A 21889-nucleotide genomic window follows, 5' to 3' on the forward strand; every position below is an offset into this window, starting at 1 on the left:
AGATCCCTTTTTGGCATGCCAACTAATAGGAAGCGTCCGGCCACGTTTGTCTCTCGAAATCTTATCCAATGCTGTGCTCTATTTTGATATGTAAAGTTTGGCAATCTACCGACCTACTGCCTTTTCGCAGCTGTTTTAATTTCTCGACTTTCTGTCGAAAGAGTAAAGACAAACTTTCAAAAGCAAAGAGAGGTGCGTTCAGGAGTTACCATGGCGACGCGGTGCTCTCGCGCGCCCCCTCGCGTCCACGACAAAGTTCTTGTGCTCTTTTTACTTCCTGTTTGCCGGCTCGCCAGCTTGCGAGGTTTCCGACCGTTCCGAAGCCAAAAGAGCCGAAAGGACGGACGGCAAAGCTCTACCGGACCGCACGTTTGACTGAAGCCTGGCGAGGGGCGCGCGCTCAAGATGCCGTCGATGCCAACGTCACCCAACCATCGACATGGTCGTACACAAGACCCAAAAGCCTCCAAGGAGACTTCGGCACTTGGGTTCTGTCGTGAAGGCCGCTCGAGCGGTGCATTTGGACTTTTGGCGTCGGTGTGACTTCTAATTGGGGTTTGAAGTTGTTTCTTGACTTTTACACCCTGCGGCAGTTTCTGATGCTAATGCTAATTAGCCTTGTGTGAATGTTGCGCTCGGACATTGTGCTTCCGGTTGGCTCGACGCTCCTTTGATGACGTCGGTGTGCCATGTCTGCCCCGGCTCGCGCCGCGCCCAGCGCGCCCTCTCCCGCCTCGCTCTGCTGCTGCCGCAAGTCTCCGTCCTCAGGGGGGCGCTGCGTCGGGGGCTCGGCCGTCGACGGCGGGTCCGGGCGCCGCGCGCCCGCTGACGTGGCGTCGGCGTCTAACTTGGTGAACTTTCATCTCCGTCACTTTCACTTGGACCTGCGCGTCAACTTCGCGCTGAAGGAGATGAGCAGCTGGCTGGTCCTGGACCTGGTGCCCCTGGTTCCGGGAGTCCGGACCCTGGTGCTGGACGCGCACCCGTCCTTGCTGGTGCACGCCGTGGACTGCCAGACGAGCGGCGGCCGGGAGGCCGCCTCCCTCGCCTTCCGCCTGGAACCCTTCGCCGATTTTGGTTCCGCCCTCAACGTCGACCTACCTGACTCCGTTGAGACCGGGACGCACATGCGGGTCACTGTCAGGTACACGGCCACCGACGGGCCTGCGGTGAGAACACGCACAAACGCGCACGCGTGAACACGTGCGGGTGGGTTTCCGATGACGTCGACCAATCGGATAAATTCGCGATAGAAAAAAAACTTCACGCTTTACCTATCAGCTGTGTTCTTTGACCTCTGTGACACACAAGATGGCGTCATTGGAAACCTATCCCTCCGCGTGAACGCTGAACACGACAACATGCGTCCAGTCACGCACTTGCACAGATAGTACAGTACAAAGACGCACCCAAACACGCGTGCGCGCTGGTTAAACACGCTAACGTCTGCGTGCGTGCGTGCGTGCGTGCGTGCGTGTGTGTGTGTATTTTCCAGATGTGGTGGTTGGACTCCGAGCTGACGTGCGGTCAAGCTCACCCTCTGCTCTTCACTCAGGGTCATTCGGTGTCCAATCGTTCCTTCTTCCCGTGTTTCGACTCTCCGGCCGTCAAGAGCACGTACACGGCGGCCGTTCGCGTGAGTGACCCCTGACCCCCGACCCGGGTTGTCGTCGCGATATAGATTTTGGTATTGTGGAGAAAAAAAGCGCTCTTCAAATGCGACTCACCTCCAAAGAAGTGTTTTCAGTCAGGCCACACGTGATCATACTTCAGAGAATAAAAAGAAGAACTAGAATCAATTAAGTAGGCGTGCAACAGCTATTTAGCGAGTCTAATGCTCTGAAGTTAGCGACATTTGCACACTCAGCATTGGTCTTCGTGTACTAACCTCTTATTGGGTGGGTTACCTTTGCCAAGCAATCGAATCTCGCGATGTCCCGATCACATTTTTTTCTACCCTAGTCCGAGTCTTTGAATTTAAATATGTGGCGACACCGAATCCCTGTCCGACAAATAAAATAAGTGATAACTAAAAATGATTAAACTCAGCAAATATTTCACATTGCGCATATATAAATCATTTTGGTATAATCTGATTGACTCGGAAAAATTGCTTTTTTTTTTTTTTTTTTTTTTGGGGTCTGATTTTAGGCCAAGCCAGGAAGGTCCTGCCGAGCGAGCGACGGGGCAGAACCCGACTCAAGTTCTGCGCCGTGCACGGCTCGGTGACTGAAAGTAGTCTCACGCTATTCGCTTTGTCATTGACGCACGCGGTCCAAGGAAAGTTCTCTTGTACTCGGGAAAGCCCAAAATAGTTTTTTGATGTCACCTGGTCCATGGAGATCCGGGAGTCGGGAACGCTGAACGGATTTTTAGTGGACTTTTTTTCGGGCTGCATCAAAGTCGGCTTTGTAAAGATCTCAATCTTCCATGTCGTTTTGGTGCCCGGGCACTACTTGAATGTCATATCACCTGGCGGTGACCCTCGCGTGTGTGCCCGCCCTACAGGTTCCGGACGGGGTGACAGTTCTGATGAGCGCGTCCCGTAGTTGGTACTCCAAAGCGGAGCGCGTGTTCCACTTTTCCATGGACGCGCCTGTGCCCGCCTACCTGGTGGCGCTGGTGGCAGGAAACCTCCGGCACGCGGACGTCGGACCCAGGTGCCCGTCGTCTACGCCGCTCGCTCACGTCGTCTACGCCGCTCGCTCACGTCGTCGTTCTCGTCCCGTCAGGAGCCGCGTCTGGGCTGAGCCTTGTCTGCTGTCGTGCGCCGCCAAGAAGCTAGGGGGCAGCGTGGAGCGGTGGCTGACCATCGCGGAGGGACTCTTTGGACCGTACCTGTGGGGGAGGTCAGTGGCGTGGGATCGGTCGCCGCGGTGACGAGTCACCAGAGCGGTCGTGCGCTTGTTCGACGGTCATGCGACGAGTGAGGAGAAAGTTCCGGATCGCTGTCCGCGGCTCGTGGCGTTCTTAGCCCGAACAAATCCTCTGAATCGATTCAGTTCCCAGCCGAGGTTCCAAAATAACGTTTCGAATCCCAATCTCGTATATGCGCAATTTACTTCCGCATTTGGGAAAGCGAGTGAACGTTTCATGATATCGATTATAAAGTTGAACTAAAAGTCAAAATTTTTTTTTGATGTGGACCGCTTCAAACTAAAAGGAGAGGAAGAAAATGGGAGCTTTTGCAGACCCCCACCCCCCACCCCAAAATAATCATCAAGCGTCATTTCTCCCAGTAATGTAACAGATTACAATTGCGTCCACTTTGTCGCCACACGTCACGAGTTACTCGGCGGCGTCGGTGTCGCGCGATTGTCGCTGAGGCGCTTGCGGACTCTGCACGGGTCAGGTGCGACCTGGTCTTCCTGCCGCCGGCGTTCCCCATCGTGGCCATGGAGAACCCGTGCCTGACGTTCATCATCGCGTCCATCCTGGAGAGCAGCGACTTCCTTCTGATCGACGCGGTCCACGAGATCGCGCACGCTTGGTTCGGCAACGCCGTCACCAACGCCACCTGGGAGGAAATGTGGCTGAGCGAAGGCCTCGCCACCTACGCTCAGCGTCGGATCACCACCGAGGCCTACGGTACCCGACGCGCCGGCGCTGGGATATGATAGAAAACGTCAACCCGCCACGTTTGTAATCCCCGTCCGTACTCGTTCCTTAGGCGCTGCGTTCACGTGTCTGGAAAGTGCCGTACGATTGGACGCTCTGCACAGACAGCTGCGGCTGCTCGGCGACGACAACCCAGTCAGTCGTCTGCAAGTCAAACTGGAGCCCGGTACGAAACGCATACCGTGCAAAGTTGGGCTCAAAATGATGGAAAACCCCAAATATGAAGTATCTCTATTTTTATAATTCCCCCCCCCCCCCCGTTCCCCAAAAGCGTTGTCCTGAAGCTAAGCGCTTTATTGGAACACATAAGTCTGGCACACTTGATGATCATTTTTTTCAGGAGCGTACTCGTCATCTGCCAGCCACCGAAACAAAAAGTCCTTGAGCAAGAAACACACGCACGTAGTGTAGTGTATCGTCAAACCACTAGGGGCACTCCAGAAACGAGAGAGTGTAGAAAGAGGAGGAGGCGAAGAAGAAGAAAGTAGTGTCGGCAGAGGTTAGGTGAGGGTTAGGGTTTGCTGACTGAAAAAAAAAAAAAAAACAATTTTTCTGAAGATTGACACAATTTAGTGCGTTATTTCTAGCGTCAAGTACCCTTTTAAACATAATTCCAGCCTTTTATTTGGCTCGGCGACCGCGCCTCCATCCAACTGAGGCGTACGACTAGAAACGGAAACGTGGACATCCTGAAAGAAAATTTGCGCCGCTCATTGTTCGATATTTTTGCTCTGTTGTACACACGCTCGGTGTAGACATTTGTGTGTTTGTGTCGGTGCAGGCGTGAACCCGAGCACGTTGATGAATCTTTTCACGTACGAGAAAGGTTTCTGCTTCGTGTCGTACTTGTCGTCGCTGTGCGGGGACGTCGGACGCTTCGACGGATTCCTGCGGGTCGGTATGCGCGCACGCTCGCTCGCTCGCTCGTTCGTTGGCTCAAAGTGTCGCGTGGCGTTGGACCGCAGGACTACATCGGCCAGTTCAAGTTCCGGAGTGTGGTGGCTCAGGACTTCCTGGACTTGTTCCTGGCCACCTTTCCCGAGGCGGCGCAGGAGGAAGGTGGGTCCGCGGGCTCGGGCGATTCTGGGATTTGCGCTCTCCCTCGGCCGACTGACCTTTGGCCTCCCCCGTCAGGTGTGGATTTCCAGCGCTGGTTGACGGGCTGCGGGGCGCCGCCGTGCGAACCGGACCTGTCGGCGGGCGCCGCCCTGATCCAGCCGGTCCGGGACCTGATAGGCGTGTGGACCCGCGGGCGCGCCCCCGACCCGCCGGAGGAGACGGACGTGGCGGGTTGGAGCACCTTCCAGGTGGTTCTGTTTCTGGACAGCATGCTGGACCAGGCGCCCCTGCCGCACGGTACGCGCGCCTCATCTTTGTCGCGAAAACTTTATTGGTGATCCACAAAGATCGGTCAGGGCGGGACCAAGACACGAACGACGACGCGGGCGACGCGTGAAAGTTCTCCACACCGCGGTTGACAGCAGTCCGCCAGCTGTGGTGCTGCTCCTCACTCACAAGAGTCCATTTGCGCGTTTTCGAGCCCGCCCGGTCCGGTGTACACGCAAGGACTCGACACTCAAAATCTGCCATTTAATAGTCGTGCACGTAATGTTCGCCGTGCAAGCGTAAAGATGTTGTTGAAACGCCGATCTCAAACGACGGAACACCTTCGGCTTTGCTTCCGAGAGCCTCAAAAAAGCCAACCCGCTTCTGTCGATTCTCGATTGGCTGCATTTTGTTGTCGGTGTGGAGAAACGGGCTCTCCGCGCGCGCACGCCGGCATGTAGAGCTTTGCTCACAAATATTGAATGCGTTAAGACTTGTGGGCCCGAACCCATTTCAGACAGGACAGATCCGCTCTTAGGCCGAAGGACAATCCTACGGGATCGCTCCCTCGGTCGTCTGCGCGCGCACCGATTTGAAGACTTTTTGGGTAAACGAAGTGACTGCGGTTGAAACGTCGCCGGGAAAATCCCTCCCCGGGAACGGCGGCCCGTACTGGCTAATCTTTTCGGCGTTTGGCGGCCGAAAGACGAGCGCGTGGGCGCCGGCGGGAAATGTCGCGTGCTGACGACGTGCGTGCGGTTGTGTGCGTGTGCCAGAGGTGATGCTACGTCTGCGCGCTCGTTACGCGTCGCTGTTGGACGAGCTCAACGCGGAGGTTCAAGTCCGCTGGCTGCAGATGGTGGCCAGGAGCCTCTTCTACCCCGACGTGCCTCGACTCAACCGCTTCTTACGCAAACACGTACGTACGTACGCACGCACGCACACGCACTTGCGCAATCTTTCTCCGTTTGTGTGACTCGCTTCAGCGCATTGTTGACTTTGTGTGCGAGCGAGCGAGCGAGCGTGTTGTAATGCTGACTTTTGTCGCGCGTGCGTGTCGTAGACGTCGCGCATGTACACAGTGCCCCTGTACGAAGACCTGGCGACGGGCGCCATGCGCGACGTGGCCGTGGAGGCCTTCCGGCAGACCCGGCGCCGTCTTCACCCCAACCTCCGGCGGAGTCTGCAACAAATCCTCTGGCGGGGGCAAGGGGACGCCGACCCGCCCCCGAGACCCCTCGACGCCGACCCCGTGGTCTCTTTAAGAGACGTCGACGTTTCGGCGTGAGGGAGACGCGGACGTCCCAAAACGACAAAGGAGATCGGGGTGACGACAGAGAAAGGGCAACCTTTTTCTCTCTGTCCTCTTTTTCCTCTTTCCCGTCCGTCCTTTGGGCTTTGAGCAGCCGATTTCTTGGGCGGGGGTCAGTTTTGAATGCCCTGGCACAGGATTTTTACGTCGTGGGCCGGATCGGGTTTGAGGCGGGCTTCAGTTTTTCTCCTTAATTAGCGCCACCCGCAGTCGTAATGACGACCTTTTCTCTCTCGAGCTTTCCGACGCGGTTGTGGTGGACAACGATGCATTCGCTGTGGCTGGGAGCTTTCGCTTTGGGAGAATTTGGACTCCCGAGGCCGATGGAGCCTTCTTCATCCCGCGCACGCTGCAAAGAAATGGCAAATTCCGAGCTGTCTTTGAATGCTTCTTCGCTCGAAGCAAAGGGCGAGTTTCTTTTGTGCAAATAAAAGTTGGAAACCAAACTGGGATGACCTTTCACTGACTTCCTAAACTAATCTTCACGCGGATGTCAAATCTTCGACACGGCGACCGCCGCCCCCCCTCCCGCGACCCGCCCCGAGGCGTCCGAGCGAGCCGCCGCATCTTCCGCCCCAGTAAAGCTCTTTACGTTGCGCCGGGCCGCCGCCCTCTCCCGTTGGCTGTGCCGAGTCACGTGACCGGGCCGCTATTGTTGGGCGCGCCAAAGTCTGCACGCACGCAATTTTGCGCATGAAAGCGAATCCAGCGGCGATGAACACAACGTTCCAGTTTGATCCATTTCATTGCGATTATGTTTATTGCTTGTAGACATTTTGCCGACGCATCACTTTGACGGCGCGCTTCTTGACGGTTGTCCGCCGCTTTCGTCCAATCGAAACAAAAGAGCCGGTCGCCGCGGCAACAACATCATCCAAAACTATGGAGAGGGTAAGGTAATGTACTTTGGGGATCTGGAAAGTACTTTGAGTATTGATTGTCGTGATGAAGAGCGGGACGGTTGACGCGCTTCGCTTGTGTGTGTGTGTGTGTGTGCGCCCGCGTGTTAGCGTGAGTCAGCGAGCGGCGTGAGCGACTCGTCGACGTCGAGCAACGTGATGACCGTCACGTTGAACTTGGGTGAGTGAGCACGACGCCAACTTGGCCCTGTGCACGGCGCTACGACATACTGGGACCGCATAACCAGTGCACGAGCCCACCGTTACTACACTAGCACCATATTGGGACTCAAGAACTGAGGTATATTTGGAGTGATACATTAGATGTCAAAAGTCTACACACCCCTGTTCAAATGCCAGCCTTTTTGTGATACACGTTCCATATAAGTGATACGTGACCGCTTTATTACTACTGCAATACTATTCCATGACTTTTGCATACAACATCAGAACGATGTACAAAGTACATCAATACTACATACTGGTTAATACTAAATGAGTTATGACTACTAATGCGTCAGCACCAAATTACTACTTGACGAGTACAACATCACGACGACCGCATCCATACTACACGACTACCATAACGCACGGGACAAAGCCGCTCCACCGTGAAAGTCCAATACTGCTCTCTAACTACTACATGAATACTACTCACGCTCACTACATCCACGCATACTACATCAGTCCAGTCGTAGCCCCAAAAGTGTGACAATGTGACAGACAGGTGCAACTTCCTGGGCGTCAGCGTGCTCGGGGAAAGTCCGGACGACGTCGGCGGCGTGTACGTCGGATCCGTGGCGGAGGACGGCGCGGCGGCGGCCGACGGACGCGTGAGCGCGGGGGACGTCTTGATACGGGCGAGTACAACCGACAACGTTCAGACCCGTTACCGCAAATTGCAATATCATATCCATGCTACCCCATTTCTAAATGGGAAACTTTGATACAATTCAACTTCCAGCTGGTAAAAGCCACAAAATCAGCAATTCCCCAAAATAGAATATTGTGAAGAAATCAGCATTTCCTCCACAGGTTTTGGCCGGGATAAATATAAAAGAGTTATGATGTCACCCTTATTTCGATCAAAATCTTCAATCCTGGCTCGGGAATCCCTTAGCGCGAACGCGTCGAGGCAATCGGCCACGTTTCCCGGATGCCGTGGTGCCATCCAAGCAGGTCTCGCTCCCGCTGGAAGATGAAATCCGCATCTCCGTGAAGAAGCTCGAGTCCTCCAAAAGCTGGTGTTGCGCTGACCTCGGATTGAAGGAAGCAGCCCAAATCATCAGCGACTGCGGATAGTTGACGAGCAGCTCGGGTTCTGTCCTCCACCCGCCTTCCTCCGAAGCGTCGGACCTCGACTCCCGAACCAAAGGCGCTCCTTACGTTTGTGGGGAAGAGGACCTCGCCGGCACAGTCCCGGTTCTCCTCGGCTCCCAACGTCGGCCGGACCCGAGGAACCCGCCAGTTGTAGCCCCTCCGACTCCCGCCTCGTTGCTTTCTTTCTGGACCTCTGCTAGATCGCGGAATCTTCTCTGTTGGCTCATCCGCCGAAAGCCACGGTCAACTCTTTTGCCGGCCCGTCTTCTCCTGACACATTTCGTCCTTCCGTCGCTGCGCTCGGACACGGCACTCCGCCGACAGCCGACGTCTTTCGCTATCAACTTTTGCGACCGAGGGATCCGATCCACGACTGAAGCGATTTAACGACGCCTGGGGAAACCTGTCCAAATGCTCTCTGAGTCCCGTCCGTGATCAGTATCGGACGCTGCGTGGAAAACTCACGGCCTGCGGAATTTGGACTGATTTCCTCGCAGTTTTCTCATTTGTTGAATTCCCGATTTTTGTGGGTTTACGAGCTGGAAGCCCAACTTGTGTTAGAGTGAACAAATATTTGGAATTGTTTAAATTGTGGGTCCTCTATCTATATTGTATGAAAATTGAACCTTTTTGACTGGAATTATTGAAAGACATAATTCCATTTTTGGGGAAGGAGTATCCTGAGAGAAGGCGCACAGGCATGGGGAGAATATGCAAACTACACACAGCGAGGCCGGATTTGAACCCAGGTCCTCAAGTTTGCTAACCAGCCCAAGTTAACGGAACCTAACAAATCGCCAGCCCTACCGTGCAATTTTCGATCAGTGAGGGAGGGCCTCGTGCATCTCGTGCAACCTCCTCAATGACATCACGTGTGTGTGACATGACACCGACGGCGACGACCACGTCAGGTCAACGAGGTGAGCCTGGAGAAGGTGAGCGGCTCGACGGCCGCGCAGGTCCTCAGAGATGCCGTCAAGAAGCCCGGGTGCGTTCCCGCAATTAGCATCTTATTAGCTTAGCATCTGTCCCACCTGCTAGCGTGCGTGTGTGTGCCTGTAGCCCGCTGACGCTGACGCTGTTGAAGTTCTGGGACCCGAAGCCCACCGGCGTTTTCACGTTGCCCAGAGGTCAGTCAAGCCAAACACAAAAGAGCAAAGATGACGAGGACGATATCGCGTTAACCTTGATTGGTCCAACAGGTGAGCCGGTGCGTCCCATAGACCCCGCCTCCTGGGTTTGGCACACGGCTGCCATGACAGGGAAGCTCCGCCCACCTTACGGTACCGCGTCACCCTCGTTTGTCCGAATACCTCCGGTTGACGGACACCCCGATCGATGCGCATTCTTGGTTGCGCGTTCAGGCGAAGACGAGCATCTGAGCGCAGACAGCGACATGGCGATGGTCGTCAGAGCGATGATGAAGTCTGATTCGGGCCTGGCGGTTCGGGACCGGATGTGGCTGAAGGTACTCATCCCCGACGCCTTCACAGGTACGTCGTGAGCCTGCCGCCGCCGCCGCCGCCCTCGCTCCTAATCTCCCGCCGCCGACGCCCTCTGCGTTCGGCTCAGGCAGCGACGCCGTCCGTTGGCTCCGTCGGAACCTGGCGGGCGTGACCGAGCGCTCGGAGGCTCTCCGTTACGCCGCCCGGCTGCTCGAGCGTCGATACATCCGACACGCTGTCAACGCGCAAACACACAAACGATTCTCCCAGCAACGATATTACGTCGTGGGAGGTGAGTCGAATGAGTCGGCGCTCACTTGAGTTTGAATCGCACGAATCAACCACATCCCCGTGAGTCAGAAAGTCACACGCACCTTGTCCTGTCTTGACCTAGGGGGCGCCACTCACACCGCTTTCCTCTCTCACGCAGACCTCACCGAGGTGGCGCCGACGGACCGTCGCGAGGCGCGAGGGGGAAGAGCCGACCGCTGTCTCGACCGCGGGGACCAGTCTGATCCGAAGGACCCTCTCCACCACGGCGACGAGTTTGAGCGAAAGGACCGTTCTGACCGCGGGGAGCAGTTTCGGGGCACGGGACCGTCCTGATCACAAGGACGCGTTTGACCCCGGGGACCAGGTCAACCGCAAGGGACTATTCCGACCTCAGGACCAGTTTGAGCACAAAGGACAACTTTGAACACACTGATCATGTTACATAAGAATGTCTTTATGTCTTTGCACTTGCAAATTTTCCTCACTGCTCCATTTTTCGCTCGCTGAGCTGTTTTGTTTTCTGTTTGTCCACACGTGTTAAATACTTGAATGGACCCTGTGAAGAGATTTGGATCAGGTGGTGTGTGTGTGTGTGTCAGTGTGGCAACTCCAGAAGTTATCAATACATTTAAGCCGTGAAGCGACCAATTGATTTAGTTGCGTTCATTTTCACCAAACACGTCACGTGGTCACCGTGCAGGTCCGAGTAGTGAGCAAAACAATCAGGCCTGAGTAATCTTGCGTCCGTCCGAAATAATTAAACGATGGCACATGGATTCTTTTTCCCGTTTGACGTGGAGAGCAAAAAAACAACCAAAAACTTTTCCTGTGTCATTTTCCTTTGGCGAAGGTGGCGTTCGCCCTTCGCTGCAGCAGGGGGCGCCACCGTCCGCGCTCACTCACCGGAAAAGCGGCAGGAAACCACGGCGGCGGCTCCTAAGGGCGCGCGTGTCGGCGGCGGAGTTCTACTCATCGTAAGGACAAACTCGCAACGATTTCCGCCGTTGAAACTCTTTTTGTTTTTGTTAAACGTTTGTTCGCTCTGTCGTCATCGCGCATGCTCGTGTCCTACCGTGCCTGCGCGATCGCGCGCGCGAGTCCCACTGCAGCAAGGCTGCGGCGATGACGTCACCCCCCCCCCCCCCCCCCGGCGTCAATGTGGGAACGCTTATTTTGAGCCTCCGGACTGTCGATCATTGGAGGTTGTTTTTGTTTTGCTGTCGCCGCCTTTCTGGTCGCTTCTCGTGACAGTCGGACGGACGAATTAGTCCAAATTGGGCGGCGCGGTGGCCTCGCAGTTCTGAGGTCCCGGGTCCAATCCCGGACCCGCCCGCGTGGAGTTTGCATGTTCTCCTCGCGCCTGGCTGCGTGGGTTTCCTCCCACGTCCCCAAAACGTTTAACATTTATCGGAGTCTGATTGCGAGTGCCACTGTTGTCTGTGTCCGTGTGCCCTGCGATTGGCCTGCAAGCAGTTCCGGGTGTGCTTTTTTCCTGAGAAAATGGATGACTTCGTAATCAGGCCACATTAGAATGTCATTTTTAGGGGGCAGGGGGGTAAGTAAACCACTAAAATTCTAAATGTTAATCCAGCAGTCCCCAATGAAGACATTGTTACATGAGTCTTGATATATTTGGCACCCGGCAGCGTGGCTCCGGACCCCTTTGGTGCTGTCATGGGGAGACAAAATGTCTTCTTTGGTCGATGTTTATAAAAGTTGACGAGGAGGCTCAAAGACGCTTTGTTCTACTGGGCAGTCGGGACGCTCAACTCGCTCTCCGCTTTGCCCCCATTATTATGATTATTATTATTATTACCCCCGCCCGGCTCTCATCACCACTGTCTCGATTGAAGTGATGCACGGTATCGGCTGCGCCCTCGCAGCTCTGTGCGCTTCGTAACCCGATTGACGATTCTGCCAGACTCTTTGTAAATGTCTCTAATTTTATATACTGTTTGTCATACGCAACTGTGTACATCGCTACGCATGTCAATTCCACATATGGAAGTATACGTGAGGATCTTGTTAATTTAGCCAGACTGTTTATAGTATAATGCACAATTCCATACCAGTTTATTTCTTTTGAACTTTTCGAGGAACGCGATCTCAAGCGTGTCGCATGTCGCGTACTCGTCACGCATCCGACAAAGTTACTTGACAAAGTCGTGTCAGAATGGCAGCCGGCCAACCGACAACTGCGAAAAAACCCATCAATTTTGTTCCTTCCAGAACGCGCGACAGAAGACGACGAGACACCCCCGCCCCGCCCCAAGCGGGTTCTGCCCCCACCGTCCCCGTCACGTGACCGGACGAGAAGGTCCGAAGGATCCCGCGATTGGCGGTCGACGGGAAGTGCGTCGCGTTACCACGACGACAGCGCTGCCGCTCTGTGGTTTTTTTAGGTTTTGATTTTTGTGAGCTGGATGAGAAAATCGAAACCTAAAGAAAAAACGGCGCCGACGGCAACAACTTGGCTCGGCTCCATCGGACGGAAGTGTGTGCGTGCGAAGCGTGTTTGTCGAGTCCCGGAGGCAGACGGGGTCAAAGTTGAGCGGGTCGGAGCCTCACCGTGGTGAGAAAAGTCACAAAGGCGCTCGACGACTTCACTTCCAAGCGCCTCCCGGTCTCCGTGACAACCCGACGTGTGTTTGTGTGTTAGCGCTCATCAAATGTTCATCCTTCAGCTGTCTGAAAGCGACCCCGCTTCAATTCAGCAGTTGAGGCGACCTTTGACTTCCCAAAGTGAACATTTGGACGTGGCAGAATTTATTTCATTTTGCAGTCACATTTTACCTTCGGGACTGCACGTGGCCCCGCTGCGACGCGGGTGGGGGTTTCGTTGCGCTTTCTGTCAACTTCCCCGCGACTCGTCGCAGCTTCAACTCGGGTTGGGTTGCGAGCGCCTCGTTGAGGCAAACGTGACCTCGGGGAAACCCGCGACGCCGTTTTGTCTTTCGTCTTTGGCGTCGGTCGGGTTTGTCGGGACGGAAGTCCGCAAGTGAATTGCAAACATGCGCAAGTCCACTTTGAGAAATACGCAAGACTGTTGTCCTGGTTGCGTCTGAGAAAATGTGCAACCAGATTGAAATTGAGGCCGGTTGAAAATTTGTTTCTCACGGTGGACTTGGACCAAGTCTCCATGCTCGACTTGAGGTTGTCCAAAGTTTGAGTTCCGAGTGGGTTGTACGCGCCCACCGCGAGATGGCGCCGCGACGCCGATTGGCATGTTGATGGGAAAGAAGGGCAAAACATTAGGTACGGTGTTCTTTCCTGCACTTTCTCCCGCATGTTTCTGTACAGCACACGGCAGTCGAGCGCACTTGTTCTTGAGGAATTAAAAAAAAAAAAGGGGGTGGATTGCATTCACATCTATTTGAACGGGGAAAGGTGCCTCGAGGTCCGAACGTTATCCCAGAACTCGTTGAAGACGTCCTCCAAAGCACTCCTACCGTATATGCAGTTAAATTCAAGAGAAGTTGAATGCGTGGCGCTTCAAAAACGTCTGATTGGCAAAAGGACATGCGCCTGTCTGGATCACGTCCCAAAGTTGCCGCCGCTGCTTCTTTTTCCTTCGGGCTTGTTCCTCCCGTCCGGGGTCGTCACAGCGCGTCAGTCTCATCTCCCGCATCTTCCTCTTTTGGTCTTGCTCTCGCTTTTGCCCGGCAGCTCCATTCTCAGCCTCTCTCGCCTCTGGACTCGCCCCAAACCATCCGAGTCGGCTCCCTCGGACCTCGTCCCCAAAACATCCAACTCGGGCTGTCCCTCTCAGGAGCTCATTTCTGTTACTTGGCTTCAGCGACGGAGCCTCGCCCGGCTAACACCTGGCGAAAGGCAGACTGCGCCCTGAACCGGTCGCCGGTCCGTCACGGAGCACATAGCGACAGCGTCACTGAACGGGAAACCTCGCACGGTGCCCGCATCAACGTTAAACTCTGCGCGAGAGCGTGACGAAGACTGGAGCAAAGTTAGGAATTGAAAATATTTTGGGGCCTGACCTTCCTTCCCACCGGTCACAATCTGCTCTCACGTCACCTCCGACATGAATTTCGGCGGCCCGAGTTTGCTGTTTGCCACCTGCGGCTCCGCAGTCGGAGGGATTCGAACCGTCGAACTCGAGCGTCTCACAACTTCCACATTGACACTCGAGTGAGGTGCGAAGAAAGTGGGCACGCAAAGGGTTAAGTTTGGGGGGGTGGGCGGACCTGGCTGCCCCGCCCCTCTGCAACTTTATACACTCACTCACTCGGGAGTGGAAAGCAGAGGCGCACCTGCAAAAGTGATCAAATCTCCAATTGATTGATGGCCGCGTGAGCTCATCATGGGGGTCCCGCTGCCGCTGCTGCTGCTGACGTCACAGGTCAGTCTCGTCGTGGACCGGAACCAAAAGGTGCATGAATTGGAGCATTTAAGCGGTTCTCCTTTCTGTTACTAGGGAGGCAAAAAAAAAAAAATTGCTAGTTGTGTGCTCCGAGTACTACGATTCAAATTCCATTTCCTGCTCAAAAATGGCGTCAGTAGCCTGACCCGAGTACCGTCATGTTACGACAATGTAACTTGATTACTCTGAATTCCTCCTGCTGAAAACCGTGAAGGCAAAACTTTTCACCGACGTCCCCGCGCAATCTAGTCAGCTACGTATCTTTGCGCTTGTCACTTTTGAAATGAGCTGATGTCACTTTGAAGTGTACTGCAAGGCTGTGGCATTTTATCTTCATTTTTAACAATCACTACAATTTTTCTTCAGCATTTAGTTGTGATATTGTTGCCCATTTTCTTTCTCTTCCCATATTTAAGCGTCACGTGAATGTTGAAAGTGCATCCTGTTCAGAATGGGCTTGGCTGTATCTTCTTCTTATTTGATTATGACGATTACGATTGGCGGCACGGTGGCTCAGCTGGAAAGCGTCGGCCTCACGGTTCTGAGGTCCCGGGGTCAATCCCGGCCCCGCCTGTGTGGAGTTTGCACGTTCTCCCCGTGCCTGCGTGGGGTTTCCTCCGGGCACTCCGGTTTCCTCCCACATTCCAAAAATCACCCAACATCAATTGGAGACTCTAAATTGCCCCCCAGGTGTGATTGTGTGTGCGGCGGTTGTTTGTCTCTATGTGCCCTGCGATTGGCTGGCGACCAGTTCAGGGTGTACCCCGCCTCCTGCCCCTTGACAGCTGGGATAGGCTCCAGCACTACCGTGACCCTCATAAGGATAAGCGGCTAAGAACATGGATGGATGCTTATTATTACTCTTTTCCTTCGGGATTGTCCCATCCAGCGTGTCCTCTTTTTCCTGCATCACTTTTTTTTCTCCATTGGTGTATTCGATGAGCATCAGTCAGTTCCCGAATCACGTCAGCCAAAGGCAACCGACCGAGGCTCCCTGTAGGGGGCAGCACGCCTCCGCGCGGCGTCGGACCGGCCACCGGAGGGAGCGCGTGACGATGTCTCGCTGTTGCAGGTGTTTGCCGTTAGCGGGTGGTCACGCCACCGCGTTAGCAAGCGCTACGCCATCAACCCGCTGGGGCACAAGTGGACGCACCGAAACATCACGTACAGGTGGCGCTAGCGGGTTAGCGCACTGAGCTAACACCACACGCACGTGTGCGTGAATTGGCTCACTCACGTCTGGTGTACCCGATGTAGGCTGGAGTCGTTTCCAAACACGCTGAGCGCCGACGCCACCAGGAAGGCGCTGGGCGCGGCCTTCGCTAAATGGAGCGACGTGTCGCCGCTCAGCTTCACCGAAGTGCTCGGACGCCACGCGGACATCAGCATCGGTACCCAGGAAGTCCCCGAATGCGTGTGTGCCAGTGAGTGAGTGAGCGTTTGTGTGTGTGTGTGTGTGTGTGTGTGTGTGTGTGTGTGTGTGTGTGTGTGTGTGTGTGTGCATTTTGGTAAGTGGCAAAAAGACTGCACTGAATATACATACAATATTTAGCGCGTCATCCACGCCAGCACGGTCCCCAAAGGGCAATACAAAGTCTCACATTTGCACACAAAGGAGCGACTGCTGCAACGTGCGCTGGGAGCCAAGTCGGGTTTTAGGGCAAAGTAGATTAGGGCGCATACCCATACCCGGAGGCACGCGGTCAAAGTGAACAAAGACCCGCCGTGCGTATGCCAGCACGTACTAATCAATCCGTGGATACGTCGACCCGTGCGCCTTGTACGTAGAGCAAGAGTGTGCATATGCGTACTGAAGACGAGTATGACATGGGTAGATTCGCAGCATTAAGTTTATGGACTTGTACACTTCCGAGGTGAGCGTCAGTAATCATTTGAATCGGAGCAATTCCAGTTCCGGCCCATTCCGGTTCCAAACCATTCTCCATTCTGATTCGCGTCTTGGTGCGTGTTCTCCGTTGGTTTTGACCGCTTCCAGATTTCCCGGGAAAAGAGGAACGTTAGCGCCGGTTCTCAATCGCCAATGCCCGACCCCGATGATGGCTTTGGATTTTGGACACGCTTTTTGTATATAAGGTTTCTACGCGTTCAACCACTCGGACTGCCAAACGTCGCCTCTGCATCCGTGTTTCGACGGCGTCAATGGTGAGCTGGCTCACGCGTTCCTCCCGCCGCGCGGCGAAATCCACTTCGACGACCACGAGCTGTGGATCGTCGGGAGGTCAAGGTTCAGCTGGAAACGAGGTAAACGGGCGACGGCGGACGTGACGCGTGACCGCTGGAGATTCCGCGTTAACTTTGTGCGTTTGCGCTTCAGGCGTGTGGCTCAACGACCTTGTCCAGGTGGCGGCTCACGAGATCGGCCACGCGCTGGGCTTGTGGCACTCGGGCGACCCGCGGGCCCTCATGCACCCCAACGCCACCTTCACGGGCCAGCGCGACGTCGGCCGCGACGACGTCGCCGGCATTCGGCGGCTCTACGGTTAGCGAACTGCGCTTGTGTTCGCGCCTTCGTGTGTGCGTGTCCGTGTCGAACGCGTGTGAGTTGCGGTCATCAGGCTGCGGGGACCAGAAGCGAGCGTGCGCGTCGTGGGCCCGCTCGGGTTTGTGCGAGCGTCGCAAGCCGTTCATGACCAAGAAGTGCCCGCGCAGCTGCCAGCTGTGCTTCGGTGAGTCTGCCGCCCCCGAAACCGCCCTCGCTTCTCCTTCCTGACCTTCCTGATCTTCCTTCCAGAGCCCCCGGAGGCCGCGGCTACGCCGACGCCGCCCGCCAACGTCCGAGTGAAGGTGGTCCCGCGGGGGAAGGTGGTGGGCTTCCGTTGCGGAACCAAGAACCCGCGAGCATCGCCGAGAGTCAGGTCAGCGTACCGGCGTGGCATCCGACTGAAAGCGGACTCCCGCCCGAATCCCCTCGGCCCCCCTCTTGCATGCCGCTGTGTGTTCTGGAGCGCTTTCGTTCGATTGATGAGCCCCTTAAAAAAAAACAACAACAACTCTCTATAATACGGTAACTATGAGTAAAAATAGTGAGCGATGACTGATCTTTAAACAATATAATAGCAGTAATGCGTTCTGATTTAATGTTACGACCCAGTTCGTCGCGCCGCTCCTTGTGGTGCACCGGCTTTGGCCACCGGGGGCAGCGGGCTTGGGTCATAACTGACACAAACAAAGACCCGTCAACACTTGTGAGTGTATCGGCGGCCTTCCCCCCGTTCGAACGGTCTTTGTGCCGCCTAAAGCGTCTTTACGTCGCCGCGTCTCGCTAATCTACACGTGAGTCGGGAATGAATGTGATTAATCGCGAACCCATACGCAATTAATTCATCGCAATTTCAAGATTTGTGGCTGGAGACAGTTCCCGCACGGTCTTCTTGAAAGCTCATTCCCGACTCCTCAATCCTTAAACGGGGATTTGTAGCGGAAATTTGAAGGAATTTTCCAGGCACGGTTACCGTGACGATACACGTGCGCTCGTGTCCTCAGCTGGTACAAAGACGGCGAGCGCATCGCCGCGTCTGTCCCGGGCCACATCGCGCTTAAAGGTCGCGACCTCCGCATCGTGGCCAACGAGTTCAACGAGGGCGTGTACACCTGCCGCCTCCATCGCCTCGGCAAGGCCGCGGCCACCAACTCCTGGCGCGTCCGACTCCGGACCGAGGACGACCACGACGTCGTCGTCGCCGCTCGTTCGGTCTCAAGGTGACTGATTTGACGACGCTCCAAGGGGAGAAAACATTTTAGCTGAGCAAAAATGAAAACACTTTTTCTTTTTCTTGGAATCATTCAATGTTGTTTCCAATTAAACTAATCAGACATGATTAATTTGATCTTGTACTTTTTATTGATTTCTTTTTTCAACTCAAAAGGTCGAGCCGAGTCGGAAGACAAAAGCGCTGCACTAAAAGTGCTATTTAGCATGCAAGCTACGCTAACTTTGCGGTCCTCTGATCTCGAGCGTTAACGAGCAAACAAAATTGTTGACGTCTCTTCTTTGCCGTTAGATGGCAAACATTTGGTTGCCGTGGGAACGTCCGCTGGCCGAGAAAACCTTTTTTGCTGAGAAACTTTCATTAGAAATGACTGACAAGCACACACAATGAGCAACAATGGCCGCCCATGAATAATAATCGTCGTCTTGATGCCGGGTGCAGGTCACCTTGGTAACGGGGCGGCCCTTTTATCCTCATTTTGAGGTTAAAAACCTTTGAATTGAATAAAAGTCGCAATTTGTCACCGAAAGGCAGACCAGTCGGCAATGAATGCTTTGATGTTTCAAGCGGGAAACAATTGACAAGGGATAGAAATTGGCAACAAAACCCTCCACAGTACATGTGGACCATATGCATACATTTTCTTAGCTGCTCATCCTCACAGGGGTCGCGGGAGCCAATCCTAGCTATCATTTGGCAGGATGCGGGGCACACCCTGAACTGGTCGCCAGCCAATCGCAGGGGACGCGGAGACAGGCAACAGCCGCGGCCGCAATCACAGCGACGGGGCAATTTCCGGAGTGCTTATGCAGTCACGGGGAGAGCATGCAAGGTCCACGATGGCGGGATTCGAAACTACCGCGGTACTCAGCACTGTGAGGCCGACGCTTTCCAGCCTGGTGTATCCTGTATTTCAAGCAAAACCACATTTGTTCAGTTTCCATTACCGCCCTCTGCCGGAGTAGTCCAGCAATGCACCTGGCGCCATATTGTGCGCGAAGATGTTTGAGGTGGAGGGGGGGGGGGGGGGCACTGTGGCGGAATTGACGTCAAACCGAGGTCACTGGCGGGGGAAATGCACCCAAGTTAAAGCGGTTGAGTGCTGCCGAGTGGGATTTCATCACTCCGGTCTCGAACCAAGTGCTGCCAAAGAGACCATTGAAATTGCAAACGTGCCAAATATCATTTTCCCTTCTGTTTTTTTTTTCACTTTTATTTCTGGGCTGATTCGTTTCTTCTCATTTTTTAACATGCAGATTTTCACCCCCCCCCCCCCCACGTTCACGCAAAAAGCACTTAGGGTGGCCACGAGATAACGCCTGGTATTCAAAACAAACTTTATTGTCACACACGCACACTCGTTTTGGTCATAAGGCGCATTTGACCCCGCCCCCACCTGTCTGTCCAATAAGGCCTCATCAGCGGTGGGGCTGCGGAGCTTAGGCACAGATAAACAACAGTGAGAAGGTCGTCCGCGGCGACACGTTCGGCAAAGAGCCGCACGTGAGCGTCCCGCACGTGTGACGGATCCAGTTCGGAATGATAGCAGGTCAAAGTTCAGGAACGTATCGGCGAGGTCGGCAGCCGGGGTCGCGTCACGGCGACGGATGTCGTAGGCGGCGGCGGCGGCCGTGCGGCGCTGATGTCTTGGCTACATGCCCATCCGGATGCTTTGGATGATCTGGAAGATAGCTGCGCACACGCATGTACGCAAACAGCCAAAATGTGATCCAAAACCTTTCAAGACCCTGATGAGCATTTCAAGGTTTGGGGGAAAAACCATCCTGTCAAGAGGTTTGCAGTCGTTTGTTTGTCAACTTGTCCTGACACGGAGCACTCTGACATTTTGGGTCGGGTCGGGTCGAGGTCCAAATATGAAGCGGAGGCCCGCCGCTAAACATTGAAATGAGTCACTTGGAAAATACTGAATTCAAAAAGTTTAAAACCTGGGTGGCGGCTATCCCGTCAACTGCCTCGGCGGGCCCGCGCAATTTTACGACGCCACAAATCCAATTGGACAAATTGGAAATCGATTCCTTTATTGATAGACAGACCCTTATTTCATATTGATTGCACAAACAAAGTGATTACGATCCCATCTGCAGTTTGCGTTGTAACACTGCTCAGAAAAGGTGTTAAAAAAGAAAAAGTGGTGTTGCCCCCCAAAAAAAAAAAAAAAAAAAAGCAGAAATTTCCAAATGTCTGGTTTTGAATCAGTCTGCTTTCATGGAGGACCGGACACAAATCAGAGATTCAGACAATTTTAAGGTCAAGGTCAAGATCATCAACGTCTCAGTTCCGGAGGAAATGAAGACGGAGGAACGGGGACACTAATTAGACCCGATGACCAGATTTCTGGAACCCGAAATCTGAGGTTCTTCTGCATGCTACTTTCCAAAATCCAGGAGCCTTACGAGCCAAACATAACCGAGTGGAACGTTTTTGTTCCGATAAGTAGCACCGACGAGCCCGGCGGCGGCGGTACCTGATCCGCAGACCACGAAGAGGAAGAGGGCGAGCAGCCAGGGTCCGACGCCTTTGTCGTCCGCCAGGTTCCTCTGGGACAAAAACGCCAAACGTTCACGTCGGCACGACGACCGCTTCCCGCGTTCATCAGGGAGGAACAGATTACAGCGATACTCCGTACTCTACTCCAGTACACTTTCCAGGTACCTGTGCTTGAGTATTTCCTATTCTTACTCCTTAAATTTGAAAAGTGGTATTCTGTACTTTCTGCTATTGACCAAACCAAAATTTGCTGCGTATTTCATCACCATCTTCAACAGCGCTTACTAAGAAGAAGAAAAAAAAAAAAGTGCTTAAAAGCTGCTTAAAAACCTGAAACTTCCAGCGTGGTAAATTCTACATCTTAATGGGAAAAAACAACAACAACAACAACATAGTAATAAAGTGTATATATCTGGCTGTTATCATTTTATCATGAGCTACTTTAGCATTTTTGTTGTTTTAATGGCACAAACACCAGAGGTAATAAACGATGGAACTATTTTTTTTGCGTTTCTCCATATTATATACATGACATTAAAAATCCTGAACTTTTAGACTTTTGCACAAGTACCAGCGTTTCATCGGTTATTAGACGACTGAAAAAAAAAATACACAAGTTCCGAATGTAAATTTGATCACGACTTGACTGTGTTGTGTTGAGTTGTTTGTTTGTTTGTTCCTCACCGTGGACTTGGCCACGTTTCCCCTCTGTGTGATGTTCTTGCTGTGCTTCTCGTTGGCCATCCTAATCCTCTGCTTGGCCACCATCTTGTTGTCTTCTTCTTGTTTTAGTGCTCCTGCTGCTGCTGCTGCTGCTTGACGTCTTTTAGCTGCTCTCAGATGTTGCTGCCGAGTGAACTAATTTGGCTGCTACTACTAAATTGGTTTTGGAATTGGAAGGCGTGCTCGGAGTTTGCTGAGGTGGACTTGAAAGTGGGCTTTCGCTCTCTCGCTTGTCGACGTATTCACTCAGACTAAGTCACGCCCACCTGCCGCCACACTTCCTCCATTAAGTTCGCCAAGTTGACGTTTACCTCCGATACAAGCTTTCAAAATAAAAACTTATAACACGCGGTTCC

General features: G+C 53.9%; 4 protein-coding genes across 10 annotated transcripts; 3 read left to right on the forward strand and 1 right to left on the reverse strand.

Annotated features, from left to right (window-relative positions):
- The first annotated feature begins 265 nt into the window (after positions 1 to 265).
- On the forward strand, positions 266 to 6974 carry rnpepl1 (arginyl aminopeptidase like 1). Of its 2 annotated transcripts, none has more exons than XM_061826767.1 (11): positions 266 to 1169; positions 1496 to 1636; positions 2509 to 2660; positions 2733 to 2849; positions 3353 to 3588; positions 3671 to 3784; positions 4400 to 4512; positions 4584 to 4677; positions 4753 to 4974; positions 5721 to 5867; positions 6008 to 6974. In XM_061826767.1, exons 1-11 carry the CDS (start codon positions 690 to 692, stop codon positions 6448 to 6450), a joined length of 2259 nt encoding a protein of 752 aa, XP_061682751.1. In that variant the 5' UTR covers positions 266 to 689; the 3' UTR covers positions 6451 to 6974. The 2 variants fall into 2 exon arrangements, with proteins under 2 accessions (XP_061682751.1, XP_061682752.1); XM_061826768.1 differs by having other exon boundaries at positions 5721 to 5863; positions 6008 to 6381.
- A 164-nt stretch (positions 6975 to 7138) lies between these two features.
- On the forward strand, positions 7139 to 10826 carry LOC133504936 (segment polarity protein dishevelled homolog DVL-3-like). The gene is made up of 9 exons (XM_061827678.1): positions 7139 to 7152; positions 7277 to 7336; positions 7883 to 8015; positions 9387 to 9463; positions 9538 to 9605; positions 9678 to 9758; positions 9840 to 9968; positions 10048 to 10212; positions 10315 to 10826. Exons 1-9 carry the CDS (start codon positions 7139 to 7141, stop codon positions 10524 to 10526), a joined length of 939 nt encoding a protein of 312 aa, XP_061683662.1. The 3' UTR covers positions 10527 to 10826.
- A 1-nt stretch (position 10827) lies between these two features.
- On the forward strand, positions 10828 to 18404 carry mmp23bb (matrix metallopeptidase 23bb). Of its 6 annotated transcripts, none has more exons than XM_061826770.1 (8): positions 10828 to 11167; positions 15644 to 15754; positions 15829 to 15995; positions 16666 to 16833; positions 16907 to 17071; positions 17148 to 17258; positions 17324 to 17447; positions 18076 to 18404. In XM_061826770.1, the coding sequence occupies exons 1-8, from the start codon at positions 10965 to 10967 to the stop codon at positions 18293 to 18295; spliced, it is 1269 nt and encodes a 422-aa protein (XP_061682754.1). In that variant the 5' UTR covers positions 10828 to 10964; the 3' UTR covers positions 18296 to 18404. The 6 variants fall into 6 exon arrangements, with proteins under 6 accessions (XP_061682754.1, XP_061682756.1, XP_061682757.1 ...); XM_061826772.1 differs by having other exon boundaries at positions 15644 to 15741; XM_061826773.1 differs by having other exon boundaries at positions 15644 to 15741; positions 15829 to 15962.
- A 1211-nt stretch (positions 18405 to 19615) lies between these two features.
- On the reverse strand, positions 19616 to 21635 carry LOC133504690 (stress-associated endoplasmic reticulum protein 1). Its single transcript, XM_061827203.1, has 3 exons — positions 21495 to 21635; positions 20788 to 20860; positions 19616 to 19994 (listed from the first exon to the last, which is right to left on the reverse strand). Exons 1-3 carry the CDS (start codon positions 21576 to 21578, stop codon positions 19954 to 19956), a joined length of 198 nt encoding a protein of 65 aa, XP_061683187.1. The 5' UTR covers positions 21579 to 21635; the 3' UTR covers positions 19616 to 19953.
- Between the last annotated feature and the right edge of the window lie 254 nt (positions 21636 to 21889).

This window comes from Syngnathoides biaculeatus, chromosome 8, assembly GCF_019802595.1.
Source record: "Syngnathoides biaculeatus isolate LvHL_M chromosome 8, ASM1980259v1, whole genome shotgun sequence".
NCBI classification, from domain to species: Eukaryota; Metazoa; Chordata; class Actinopteri; order Syngnathiformes; family Syngnathidae; genus Syngnathoides; species Syngnathoides biaculeatus.